This window comes from Salvelinus fontinalis, chromosome 9, assembly GCF_029448725.1.
Source record: "Salvelinus fontinalis isolate EN_2023a chromosome 9, ASM2944872v1, whole genome shotgun sequence".
In the NCBI taxonomy this organism is placed as follows: domain Eukaryota; kingdom Metazoa; phylum Chordata; class Actinopteri; order Salmoniformes; family Salmonidae; genus Salvelinus; species Salvelinus fontinalis.
In genome coordinates, this window is record NC_074673.1 from 26,655,631 (window position 1) to 26,670,205 (window position 14,575).

The window sequence follows — 14,575 nt, forward strand, 5'->3', positions numbered from 1 at the left end:
AAAAGGAAAAAGGACATTTTGGGCTTAGTGGTTCTTTTAGAGTTAGGGTTACAATTACGGTTAGGGTTAGTAGTTTGGAGTTAGGTTAAGGGTTAGAGTTAGGTTTAAGGTTAGGGAAAATAGGATTTTGAATAGGAATCAATTGTTGCTCCCCAAAAGGTCCTCAAAAGTATACAATGGCGCCAGAAGGGATGGCTGCCGTTTTACGGGCTCCTAACCAATTGTGCTATTGTGTGTGTTTTTTGCATTATTTGTAACTTATTTTGTACATAATGTTTCTGCCACCGCCTCTTATGACCGAAAAGAGCTTCTGGATATCAGAACAGCGATTACCCCCCCTTCTTACTGGACAAAGATTTTTTCTTTAACGAGTTAATTTAGTGGAGGTCTGTGTCTATTTGTCAGTAATAGCTGGTGCACGAAATCTACTATTCATGAAGTCTCCAATTTTTGCTCGCCTGACGTAGAGTATCTCATGATAAGCTGTAGACCACACTATTTACCGAGAGAGTTTTCATCTATATTTTTCGTAGCTGTCTATTTACCACCACAAACTGATGCTGGCACTAAGACCGTACTCAACGAGCTGTATAAGACCTTAAGCAAACAAGAAAATGCTCATCCAGAGGCGGCGCTCCTAGTGGCCGGGGACTTTAATGCAAGGAAACTTAAATCTGTTTACTTAATTTCTACCAGCATGGTACATGTGCAACAGAGGAAAAAAAACTCTAGACCACCTTTACTTCACACACAGAGACGTGTACAAAGCTCACCCTCCATTTTGCAAATCTGACCATAATTCTATCCTCCTGATTCTTGCTTACAAGCAAAAACGAAAGCAGGAAGTACCAGTGACTCACTCAATACGGAAGTGGTCAGATGACGCGGATGCTAAACTACAGGACTGTTTTGCTAGCACAGACTGGAATATGTTCCGGGATTCTTCCGATGGCATTGAGGAGTACACCACATCAGTCACTGGCTTCATCAGTAAGTGCATCGATGACATTGTCCCCACAGTGACTGTACATACATGCCCAAACCAGAAGCCATGGATTACAGGCAACATCCGCACTGATCAAAAGGCTAGAGCTGCTTCTTTCAAGGAGTGGGACTCTAACCCGGACACTTATAAGAAATCCCGCTATGCCTTCCGACGAACCATCAAACAGGCAAAGCATCAATACAGGACTAAGATTGAATTGTACTACTCGTCGGATGTGGCAGGATTTGCAAACTATTGCGGACTACAAAGGGAAGCATAGCCGTGAGCTGCCCAGTGACACAAGCCTACCAGACGAGCTAAATGACTTCTATGCTCGCTTCGAGGCAAGCAACACTGAAGCGTGCATGAGAGCACCAGCTGGTATGGACAACTGTGTGATCACGCTTTTCGTAGCCGATGTGAGTAAGACCTTACAACAGGTCAACATTCACAAGGCCGTGGGGCCAGATGGATTACCAGGATGTGTACTCCGAACATGCGCTGACCAACTGGCAAGTGTTTTCACTGACATTTTCAACTTGTCCCTGACCCAGTCTGTAATACCAACATGTTTCAAGCAGAACACCATAGCACCTGTGCCCAAGAACACCAAGGTATCCTGCTTAAATTACTACCGACCCATAGCACTCACGTCTGTAGTCAGGAAGTGCTTTGAATGTCTGGTTATGTCTCACATCAACACCATTATCTCCAATTTGCATACCGCCCCAACAGATCCACAGCTGACACAATCTCTGTTGCCCTTTCCCACCTGGACAAAAGGAACACCTACTGTATGTGAGAATGCTATCCATTGACTACAGCTCAACACCGTAGTGCCCACAAAGCTAATCACTAAGCTAAGGACCCTGGGAGAAACACCTCCCTCTGCAACTGGATCCTGGACCTCCTGACGGACTTCTCCCAGGTGGTAAGGGTAGGTAACATCACATCTGCAATATTGATCCTCAACAAGAGGGGCCCCTCAGGGGTGCGTGCTCAGTCACCTCCTGTACTCCCTGTTCACCCATGACTGCATGGCCAAGCACGACTCCAACACCACCATCAAGTTTGCCGATGACACAACAGTGGTAGGCCTGATCACAGACAACGATGAGACAGCCTATAGAGAGGAGGTTGGAGACCTGGCAGTGTGGTGCCAGGATAAAACCTCTCCCTCAACGTGATCAAGACAAAGGAGCTGATCGTGGACTACAGGAAAAGGAGGGCCAAGCATGCCCCCACTCTCATCGACGGGGCTGTAGTGGAGCAGGTTGAGAGCTTCAAGTTCCTTGGTGTCCACATCACCGCCAAACTGTCATGGTCCAAACACACCAAGACAGTTGTGAAGAGGGCACCACTATGCCTATTCCCCCTCAGGAGACTGAAAAGATTTGTCATGGGTCCTCAGATCCTCAAAAAGTTCTACAACTGCACAATCGAGAGCATCCTGACTGGTTGCATCACCGCATGGTATGGCAACTGCTCGGCCTCCGACCGCAAGGCACTACAGAGGGTAGTGCGTACGGCCCAGTACATCACTGGGGCCAAGCTTCCTGCCATCCAGGACCTCTATACCAGGCGGTGTCAGAGGAAGGCCCTAAAAATTGCCAAAGACTCCAGCCACCCAAGTCATAGACTGTTCACTCTGCTACCGCACGACAAGCGGTACTGGAGCGCCAAGTCTAGGTCTAAGAGGCTTCTTAACAGCTTCAACCCCCAAGCCATAAGACTACTGAACAGCTAACCAAATGGCTACCCAGACTATTTTTACGCTGCTGCTACTCTCTGGTTATTATCTATGCATAGTCACTTTACCTTTACCTACATGTACATATTACCTCGACTAACCGGTGCCTCCGCATATTGACTCTGTACCAGTACCCCCTGTATATGGCCTTGCTACTGTTATTTTATTGTTGCTCTTTAATTATTAGTAATTTTTCAGATTTTTTATTTTTCCTTCTTTTTTTCTTCTTTTTTAAATTTGTATTTATTTATTGTTTACTTCAGTTTAATTAGTAAATACTTTCTTATCACTTATTTTTTCTTAAACCTGCATTGTTGGTTAAGGGCTTGTAAGTAAGCATTTCTATAACGTGGGACTCGGGAAGCAAGTTCAGAGAGTGAGTGTTTTTAATAAATAAATGCAACATAAAACAAAACAAGAAACACGAACAATGCACAGACATGACACTGGAACAGAAACAATAATCCCTGGGGAAGGAAACAAAGGGAGTGACATATATAGGGAAGGTAATCAGGGAGGTGATGGAGTCCAGGTGAGTGTCATTATGCGCAGATGCGTGTAAGGATGGTGACAGGTGTACGCCATAATGAGCAGCCTGGTGACCTAGATGCCGGAGAGGGAGCACATGTGACAACTTCATTGTAAGGTCTACCTACACCTGTTGTATTCTGAGAGTGTGAAAAAGAAAAATGTCATTTGATTTGATCAAATTTGATTTGATTGGAACAATATAGAACTTTCTGTGAACTCTTTACTTTGATTTATATTGGTTATACAGGCTCACAATGAGTCACAATGTATCACCCTGTACATCTAACGTATGTATTTATCGGTTTCTATTTATCACATTTTAAATACATTTTCTGCTGTTATTCCTTATTCTGCTGTTACAGTAATAAATAGATGCTAGTGTGCAGCTTTGCCGACACATGCCAACAGATTAATCAGATTTCTGTTCCAGACTGTGACCTTAGAGGCCAGGGTTGTGTTCATTTGGGCACACCATAGAAAAACATATTGCAACGGAAACCAAAATGTGTGTTTCTTATTGGAAATGTTCAGCTAGTCCCCTCTTGTTTTCAGTACCTTTTCTTCGATTTGGGGCCTAATAAATACAACCCTTCTGTACCTCTCCCGCAGTGTTAGCCAGTGACTGTGACTCTGGGTTGAATGCGGAGCTCACCTACTACACTCTAAGCCCAGACTTCAGCATTTCTCCCCACGGAACCATCTTCCCTGCGGGCCGTCTGGACTACGAGAGGCACAACCACCTGTATGAGTTTGTGGTGATGGCTGTGGATAACGGGGAGGAGCCTCACTCGGGCACCGCCACCATCCGCATCCGCATGGCCAACATCAACGACCAGACCCCAGAGTTCTCCCAGACTGTGTGAGGGAATATGCAGGTCTACTGTACACTACAAACCCCATAACCTCTTCCCCCAACATCAGTAGACCATACTGAACTTTAATATTCCATTAGGATCCCCATTAGCTGTTGCAAAAGCATTAGCTACCCTCCCTAAAGCATAACAAAATACAGAACAATAACAATTGAACTACAACCCCCTCCTCCTCCATCAGTATTGAACTACAACCCCCTCCTCCTCCATCAGTATTGAACTACAACCCCCTCCTCCTCCATCAGTATTGAACTACAACCCCCTCCTCCTCCATCAGTATTGAACTACAACCCCCTCCTCCTCCATCAGTATTGAACTACAACCCCCTCCTCCTCCATCAGTATTGAACTACAACCCCCTCCTCCTCCATCAGTATTGAACTACAACCCCCTCCTCCTCCATCAGTATTGAACTACAACCCCCTCCTCCTCCATCAGTATTGAACTGAAAACCCCTCCATCAGTAGTCCAGTTTAGCAGGATAATCCCTCTCCCGTCCTCCCATTTTAGCTGTATGGTGAAGTGTTCTTCTATAATATAGTAGTAGTGACAGATTTAAAAGATCAATTGATAGACTTGTTACTAATATTTTATGTTTAACTTTTATTTAACTAGGCAAGTCAGTTAAGAACAGATTCTAATTTACAATGACAGCCTACCAGGGAACAGTGGGTTAACTGCCTTGTTCAGGGGCTGAATGACAGATTTTTACCTTGTCAGCTTGGGGATTCGATCCAGCAACTTTTCAGTTACTGGCCCAAATGCTTTAACCACTAGGCTACCTGCGACCCCAATATACTGCACATAATTATACCTAACAAACATCACACAGATTACACCCTATCCAATTGAGAGGTAATACCATACAGGTATCTTAGAATCAAAATGAGCGAACCATGTGTAAAGTGGGTGAAGGTGTTTTTGGAAAGCTGACTGGGAGGAGGGTGACAGTTTTGACGATTTTCACATTTGCTGGCTGCATTAACTCTTCTGAGTGACTCAGGTCTTGTACTGTCAGTCATGTGCCAGAGACCTTCGCTAGAGCGCCAGCACATCTAAGATGCCCTCTCATGTCTAAGTGTTAGGTATCAGACTGAACTGACAGACAGGGTAAGTTTTGTGTGGTATCGTCTCCTTAGATCAGCGAGAAAGAGGAAGAGATACATTGAGGATAGGAGGAGTGATACTCAGCGGAGAGATGCCTGAGCAGTCCCGTCTGGAGGCGCGTGAAGTGCCCTTTGAGCCGGGTGACAGATTACAGGTCACTCATGTTGCCACGGCGACTGTCACAGCTGGCGGAGATTAATCACCCATCAGCGTTCTTCTGAAAACCATCAATCACATCGGAGACACACAAACAAACACACACACAGGTTTGCATTCTGCTGACGAGTCAACTTAAACTCACTCTCTCAAACTCTGCCCCTCCTCTTACATTATACTCCTGTCTATTATATTTCTCTCTCTCTCTCTCTCTCTCTCTCTCTCTCTCTCTCTCTCTCTCTCTCTCTCTCTCTCTCTCTCTCTCTCTCTCTCTCTCTCTCTCTCTCTCTCTCTCTCTATCTCTCTCTCTCTCTCTCTCTCTCTCTCTCTCTCTCTCTCTCTGTGTACCTCTCTCTCTCTCTCTGTACCTCTCTCTCTTCCACATATCACTGCCCGTGTCATTTCACTTTTAAGCTTTTTCTCCTCCCCCTTAAGCATGGCTTTCCCACCAACCCCCTCTCCACCCTCTCTCCATCTTTCAATCCTCTACCAAACAAGTGAACAAGCCTCTCTACCCCATCATCCTACTTCACCAGTCTATTAGTCTCTTGTTCCTGGCTTGGCTATCCCAGTTCCCAACCCCACACAGCAAGCAAATCACAGTTGACATTTTAAAAGGCACTGATCAAATGTCACAGAGTGGGCTGGCTCTGTGAAAGGCCCATTTGTTCAATGAGTTCAACATCCCAGCAAACATGATCATTTGTCTTTGGCCGGTTCAGAGTAGGGGTTAAATCAAAGAGGCAGGCGAAGCCAGGCTCATAACTCTAATCAGTCTGCTGATTCTTTGACTATGTGCTTGATACAGTCTGTACAGTACACGGTGTGTGTGTGTGTGTGTGTGTGTGTGTGTGTGTGTGTGTGTGTGTGTGTGTGTGTGTGTGTGTGTGTGTGTGTGTGTGTGTGTGTGTGTGTGTGTGTGTGTGTGTGTGTGTGTGTGTGTGTGTGCGTGCGTGCATCTCCACACACAGACAGACATTTTTAAGATTATCCTACCAACGGGACATTTCAAACGGTAATATCTTATGTTTCACTGAGTTGTGTCTGAATGACAACACGGATAATATAGAGCTGGCAGGCTTTCCCGTGCATCAGCAGGATAGAACAGCTACGTCTGGTGTGTCTATTTGTCAATAACAGCTGATGCGCGATGTCTAATATTAAAGAAGTCTCGAGGTATTGCTCGCCTGAGGTAGACTATCTCATGATAAGCTGTAGACCATGTTATCTACCAAGAGAGTTTTCATCTATATTATTCGTAGCCGTCTATTTACCACCACAGACCGATCCCTGGCACTAAGACCGCACTCAACGAGATGTATAAGGCCATAAGCAAACAAGAAAATTCTCACCCAGAAGCGGTGCTCCTAGTGGCCGGGGACTTTAATACAGGGAAACTTCAATCCGTTTTACCTAATTTCTACGAGCATGTCACATGTGCAACCAGAGGGAAAAAAACTCGCCATCATCTTTACTCCACACACAGAGACGCATACAATGCTCACCCTCCATTTGTCAAATCTGACCATAATTCTATCCTCCTGATTCCTACTTACAAGCAAAAACTATAGCAGGAAGTACTCGTGACTCACTCAATACGGAAGTGGTCAGATGACGTGGATGCTATGCTACAGGACTGTTTTGCTAGCACAGACTGGAATATGTTATGTGATTCATCCAATGGCATTGAGGTGTATACCACCTCAGTCACTGGCATCATCAATAAGTTCATCGACGACTTCGTCCCCATAGTGACAGTGCCTACTGTCACTATGTAGTCATGGATTACTGGCAACATCCACACTGAGCTAAAGGGGAGAGGAGTGGGACACTAATCCGGACGCTTATAAGAAATCCCACCATGCCCTCAACGGCTCTGACACTTGTCGGATGTGGCAGGGCTCGCAAACTATTACGGACTACAAAGGGAAACCCAGCTGCGAGCTGCTCAGTGACGTGAGCCTAGTGTACCAGACGAGCTAAATGCCTTTTATGCTCACTTCGAGGCAAGCAACACTGAAGCATGCATGAGAGCACCAGCTGTTCTGGACAACTGTGTGATCACGCTCTCCGTAGCTGATGTGAGTAAGACCTTTAAGCAGGTCAACATTCACAAGACCGCGGCGCCAGACGGATTATTAGGACATATACTCAGAACATGCGTGGACCAACTGGCAAGTGTCTCCACTGACATTTTCAACCTCTCCCTGACCGAGTCTGTAATACCTACATGTTTCAAGCAGACCACCATTATCCCTGTGCCCAAGAGAGCGAAGGTAACCTGTCTAAATGACTACCGCCGCGTAGCACTCACGTCGGTAGCCATGAAGTGCTTTGAAAGTCTGGTCATGACTCATATCAACCACATCATCACAGAAACCCTAGACCCACTCCAATTTGCATACCGCCCCAACAGATTGACAGTTGACTCAATCTCAATCGCAGTCCACACTGCCCTTTCCCACCTGGACAAAAGGAACACCTATGTGAGAATGCTGTTCATTGACTACAGCTCAGCGTTCAACACCATAGTGCCCACAAAGCTCATCACTAAGCTAAGGACCCTGGGACTAAAGACCTCAGTCTGTAACTGGATCCTGGACTTCCTGACGGGCCGCCCCCAGGTGGTAAGGGTAGGCAAAAACACATCTGCCACGCAGATCCTCAACACAGGGGCCCCTCAAGGGTGCATTCTTTGTCCCCTCCTGTACTCCCTGTTCACACACGACTGCATGGCCAAGCATGACTCCAACACCATCATTAAGTTTGCTGATGACACAACAGTGGTAGGCAACAATGAGACAGCCTATAGGGAGGAGGTCAGAGACCTGGCAGTGTGGGGCCAGAACAACAACCTCTCCTTCAATGTGAATACGACAAAGGAGCTGATCATGGACAACAAGAAAAGGAGGGCCGAACAGGTTGCCATTAACATCTACAGAGCTGGATTGAGGCGGGTCGAGAGTTTCAAGTTCCTTGGTGTCCACATCACCAACAAACTATCATGGTCCAAACACACCAAGACAGTCGTGATGAGGGCACGACAACACCTTTTCCCCCTCGGGAGACTGAAAAGATTTGGCATGGGTCCCCAGATCCTCAAAAAGTTCTACAGCTGCACCATGGAGAAAATCCTGACCGGTTGCATCACCGCCTGGTATGGCAACTGCTCGGCATCTGACCGTAAGGCGCTACAGATGGTAGTGCGTACGGCCCAGTACTTCACTGGGGCCAAGCTTCCTGACATCTAGGACCTACAGTATATACTAGGCAGTGTCAAAGGCCCAATAAATTGTCAAAGACTCCAGTCACCCAAGTCATAGACTGTTCTCTCTGCTACCGCACGGGAAGCGGTCCTGGAGCACCAAGTCTAGATCCAAAAGGCTCCTTAACAGCTTCTACCCCCAAGCCATAAGACTGCTGAACAATTAATCACATGGCCATCTGGACTATTTACATTGACCCCCCCCCCCCCCCCCCCCCGCCCTTTGTTTTTACACTGCTGCTACTCGCGGTTTATTATCTACGTATAGTCACTTTACCCCTACCTACATGTACAAATTACCTCAACTAACCTGTATCCCCGCACAATGACTCGGTACCCCCTGTACATAGCCTCATTATTGTTATTTTGTGTTACTTTTTATCTATTTTTTTACTTTAGTTTATTTTGTAAATATTTTCTCAACTCTATTTCATGAACTGCATTGTTGACTAAGGGCATGTAAGTGAGCATTTCACGGTATGGTCTACACCTGTTGTATTTGGTGCATGTGACAAACTATATTTGATTTGATCTGGTGTGTTTGTGCAATCAGTCCTGTGTGCAATTGTCTGTATTGTTTTTGTACACATAATGATTTTCTCCTATCCCTCACCAGCTATCGGACCTTTGTCTCCGAGGATGCAGGCCCCAACACACTCGTTGCCACGGTACTGGCTAAGGACCCGGATGGTGATGGAATAGTGTACTCAATTACAGCTGGCAACGAGGAGGGCAACTTTGTCATCGACAGCCAGAAAGGTGACACTTACTTTGTTATTTTATGATTTACATTTTACATTTTCTCCTTGGGCTTTCATAGCACTCCTAATATACAGGTATAATTCTTGCCCATACGTGTCCTTGCTTATTAACAGAATGAGCCCTATGTTGTGTATGGAATGATTTGTACTTATTTTATGCTGTGTCAATACTTTTGACACTAAAGGTTGATGAAAATGCAGCAATTTCAATAGAAGCGCAGTCTGTCATTAAGTCATAAATATAAAGAACTACATTACTGTATTTCCAGGGATTTTCATTTGTTCCCCCAACATATACTGAACATAAATATAAACACAACATGTAAAGTGCTGGTCCCATGTTTTATGAGCTAAAATAAAAGAACACACACATTTTCCATATGCACAAAAAGCTAATTTCTTTCAAATGTTGTGCACAAATTTGTTAACATCCCTGTTAGTGAGCATTTCTCCTTTGCCAAGATAATCCATCATACTGACAGGTGTGGTATATCAAGAAGCTGATTAAACAGCATCATCATTACACAGGTGCACCTTGTGCTGGGGAAAATAAAAGGCCACTAAAATGTGCCGTTTTGTCACACAACACAATGAGCTGTTGCCAGAGAATTTAATGTTAATTTCTCTACCATAAGCCTCCTCCAATGTCATTTTAGAGAATTTGGCAGTACGTCCAACCAGTTATATTCGGCGCATGTGACAATACAATGTATTTGATTTGATGTTGCGTTAATATTTTTGTTGAGGGGTAGTTTATTCTCTCATATAGAAAATAGTTCTCTGCTGAGTACTCTGTATTTTGTGGCTGTGCAATCTGTCATTCTTTATTCACCCTCTGATCCGTAACCAGCAGGACATTTGTCAGACTTGGTGACATTTGTCAACCAACCCTTTCAATTCAATTTCACATGAGTTGCTCAATCATAGCTCACAATCTACAGCTTCTACACTGCCAGCCCCCATCTTGGAGTTTACTCCTCTTTACTCCTCTCCTCTGTCCTCCCTTTCTCATTGATCTTAAAGATTATGCCAAAGCCAGGAAGCTGTAGGTTAATATGAGAACAGATAGCCAGGGAGCCACCACAGTTGTGTCTTATTGAAATTATGCATTCTGTTATTTCAAGCGAGCGCTTTAAATAGGGTAGACCAGAATGTGTCTTTTTTTGTCTTCTTTTTCTTCTTTTCTTTGTTGTTGAATTTATAACAGCTTTTTGGTGGAAACATACAGTATGGAAAAAAACAACATGAGACCGGAGAAATATATTATATCGTTAATAGTTTTGTGTCTAGACATTTTCGATTAACATGCATTGTCTGTATAAGCAGAGACCTCTTTCTCCACAGACAATGAGAGAGAAATAAGTAGACTACAGTCGGAACGAGTGGAGTGAAAGAACACCTGCCCCATTTGGGTGCATGCTTGTTGTCTTTAATCAGGAGGAACAGTGAGAGATGAGTGATACCACAACAAGAGCAAAAAGTCCTGTGCTCTCTCTCTCTCGCTCTCTCTCTCTCTCTCTCTCTCTCTCTCTCTCTCTTTTACCTCAATAAGATTTCCCCAGATCACAAGTAGCTCATCCTGCACCCATTGATGTTGGTGTTGACAGAGAGAACAGTTGACTCAGATGCTGTTCTCCTCTCATCTGTTATTTCATCCTTCCTGTTATGCAAAAGCAAGACAAGGGGAGAATAATCAAACGTGCACGCGTGCAGCCTGGTTTCTAGCCGTGGGAATGAGAACCTTTTCCCAGCTGAGCAGGGTGACAGTACAGTTGGGGGCATTCAAAAGTTGATCTGTTCTGAAATGCAATAGAAAAACATGTGATTAAAAATGGATGTAACTGCACCATCAGGGGTATATTTAAGAGATGTATTTCAATACATGAGTCATGGTTAGAGGGTGTTGTTTGGCATCACCCTGTGAGATAGTAAGTCACATTTACAATGTACCTGGCTGCTAAAAAAAGTAACTTTTTAATACCCCCAACAGTAGGTGGGGTCCTTTGCTAAGGTTGTAATGGTACTCTGGTCTCTCATATTTTTAGGGTTGATCCGTCTGCGCTTCACCCCCGTTCCCAAACTCCAGGGCCTGGAGTACGTCCTCAATGTAACAGCTACAGACGACAACGCCTCCGGGGGGCCACACCCACTCTCTGCCACCGCCTGGGTCATAGTGGGCGTTGATGATGTCAACAACAACAAACCCATCTTTGAGAAGGTGAGAAAAAAGCCTTGTGGATGAATCCTTTATATACACAGTAGTACAACAGTAGTAGTAAAAACATTGTCTTCTAGGTAGCCTTCAATGTCTTAGTCTGTCTGTCTGTCTGACCGTCCATCTTTCTCTCTCACTCTCTCTCACTTCCCCTGTCTCCCTACAGTATCCCCTTATGTTTCCCCCAGAGCTCTGATTAGTGTGTCCAGCCGTCCACCCATGCTATCTTTAGGTATTCCACAGGGATTTGAATTAATTGATGAAAAAAGTCCTGTATCATCATGATATACTATACGTGTCAAATTAACTTCCTCCTTAATTAGGTCTGAGAAGTGTTCAGAAAGTCCATGAAGCTATGCGGTCCAGCGGATGGCTGGAAGGTGTCGAGTTGATATTTCTAAATATATATTTATGCCTGAATACCCAGAGCCCGGGCCTGATGTTGAAAATGACCTTGCTTTTTATGATTCATATTTTAATACTTTGACATTGATATTGCTAATATCTATAGTTTACTGTGGGGCATATTGGCTCTTCTCCATCACTCCCGCTCCCTCTCTCTCTCTCTCTCTCTCTCTCTCTCTCTTTCTCTCTCTCTGTGGGGCGTCAGGGGGTGCTTTATATTAGGCAATGTAACTATTGGTCCAATAACGATACTCTGAGAGAGTATTTGACTTGTATGTGTGTTAATTAAACAGAGGTCTCTCTGGGGCAGACTCATCGAGGGATAAAGTAAACAGGATACCAGGGAAAGACAGGGTGGGCGTTGCAATGTTTAGCTGAGGTTTGATGCGGTGGTGGACCTTCAAATAAAGGAATATCATTGCTCTATTCTCCGTCCTATCATGTGTACTGTACAAAAGTAGACATAGACTATTGAGTAGTTTATAACTATCAGTTTCAACTTATTCTTCCCCCTTTCTCTCTCTCTCTCTCTCTCTCATTCACACACACACACACACACACACACACACACACACACACACACACACACACACACACACACACACACACACACACACACACACACACACACACACACACACACACACACACACACACACACACACACACACACACACACACACACACACACTCCCTCTCTCAGTGTCAGCAGTACAGGGAGCAGGCGTTCGTGTTGGAGAACCAGCCCGCAGGGACCTTCGTATTACAAGTGCACGCGGTGGATGCAGACGAGGGGGCCAATGGGAAGGTCAAGTACGGCCTGATGCACAGAGACAGCGCCATACCTGCCTTCAGAGTCCACCCTGACACAGGTAGGTACAGTCGGCAAGGATCCCACAGTCCAGTTAGCCGTGGTGGTACTTGTTGAGATAGCCATAGACCCATAGTCACAGCCCCATAGACCCATAGTCACAGCCCCAAAGACCCATAGTCACAGCCCCATAGACGCATAGTCACAGCCCCAAAGACCCATAGTCACAGCCCCATAGACATAGCCGTAGCCATAGCCAAGCAGGATGTGAGCATATTGGGATTACAACATGGCAGCTGAAACTGACCTGAAAAAGAACTGGTAAAAATGTAGCAGAATCTACAATTCCCATGCAGTCTTCACACTTCACACAAGAATAATGCTTGTGCCCGATAAATGACCTCTTATACCTGTACAATAATCCAAAGAGCCCCATTGAAATGAAGTGTTACACCTCATACTTAACCTTTATTTATGTCCTGTAACCATGTTTTGTAGTATAACAATATACTGTATTAATTATAAATGGTTTCAGGATAAGTAGAACAATATGTTAATCAATAATGTCATGACAAATAGAGCTATTATATTAACAAGCCACTCTAACCCTGAGTTGTGACTACGACCTTGAGTTTTTCCTGACCACATGAGCTGACCATGAAAAATAAAAACTTAAGGACTGAAATTTGAGGCTAAAACTAGTGCCCAGAGTTTTTCCTCAATTTCATGGCCACATAGTTACCACAGGAAAACTCAAGGGGTCTAGTCATGACCTTTGACCTCTGACCTCAGGTGTGATTGTGACAGCGCGGCGGTTCGACCGGGAGCGTCTGAGAGAGTACTCTATCACGGTGACGGCTACAGACTGGGCTGAGGAGCCCCTTATAGGGATCTGTCAGCTCCATGTCCTCATCCTGGACCAGAATGACAACAGCCCCAAGTTTGAGAACCTGCGCTACGAGTGTGAGTGTCGTAGTATGCATATGATAATACATAATATGATTGTAATATTAATAATACGTATGGTTGATGGCAGACTAATCATTCATTTTAATGATATATACTATTAACCAAAGCTTTCGAAAAGGGTTTATGTACGTTATGCATAGTTCCTTTTTACTTTATTCTCTGGTGCAAGTTTTCCTCATAATCCATCATGTTGCCATTATGTCTTTAACTGTATTGCCATACATAAAGATGTAAACATACATAAACACACTTAAGTATGTAAACAATTGATTTGTGGTCTACTGATTCAGCCTGTGACCGACCGTGACCTTGCTCCAGAGTGTTGAGCATATTATTTTGTCTGTTATTGTCTCTCACAGATTTTCTGAGAGAGGACACAATGATCGGCACCAGTTTCCTGCGTGTGGCAGCACATGACGACGACTTTGGTACCAACGCTGCCGTCACCTACTCCATATCCCAGGAGCAGCCTGAGTACCTGAGGGTCAACCCTGTTACCGGCTGGGTGTACGTCAACCAGCCCATATCACAGGTCAGTCAACCAGACGTCAACCATTCAGTCAACCAGCCCATTTCACAGGTCAGTCTACCATCAGTCAACAAGCCCTTATCATATATCAGTCAACCAGCCCATATCACAGGTCAGTCATCCAGCCGGTCAACCAGTCAGTCAACCAGCATCTTGCTCAAGCATGGTAGAATTGATCAGTGCAGGTGATACAGCTATATAGCAGTATAAAATACAGTGC

The 14,575-nt window shown here is 44.7% G+C and overlaps 1 protein-coding gene across 1 annotated transcript in view; it reads left to right on the forward strand.

Annotated features, from left to right (window-relative positions):
* LOC129862357 (neural-cadherin-like) overlaps positions 1 to 14,575 on the forward strand; it is a 133,473-nt gene that overhangs the window by 21,051 nt on the left and 97,847 nt on the right. The window contains exons 6-11 of the mRNA XM_055933906.1: positions 3,876 to 4,125; positions 9,282 to 9,424; positions 11,472 to 11,644; positions 12,750 to 12,918; positions 13,650 to 13,820; positions 14,186 to 14,358. Coding sequence (XP_055789881.1) covers positions 3,876 to 4,125; positions 9,282 to 9,424; positions 11,472 to 11,644; positions 12,750 to 12,918; positions 13,650 to 13,820; positions 14,186 to 14,358 — 1,079 coding nt within the window. The remainder of the gene's footprint in view (positions 1 to 3,875; positions 4,126 to 9,281; positions 9,425 to 11,471; positions 11,645 to 12,749; positions 12,919 to 13,649; positions 13,821 to 14,185; positions 14,359 to 14,575) is intronic.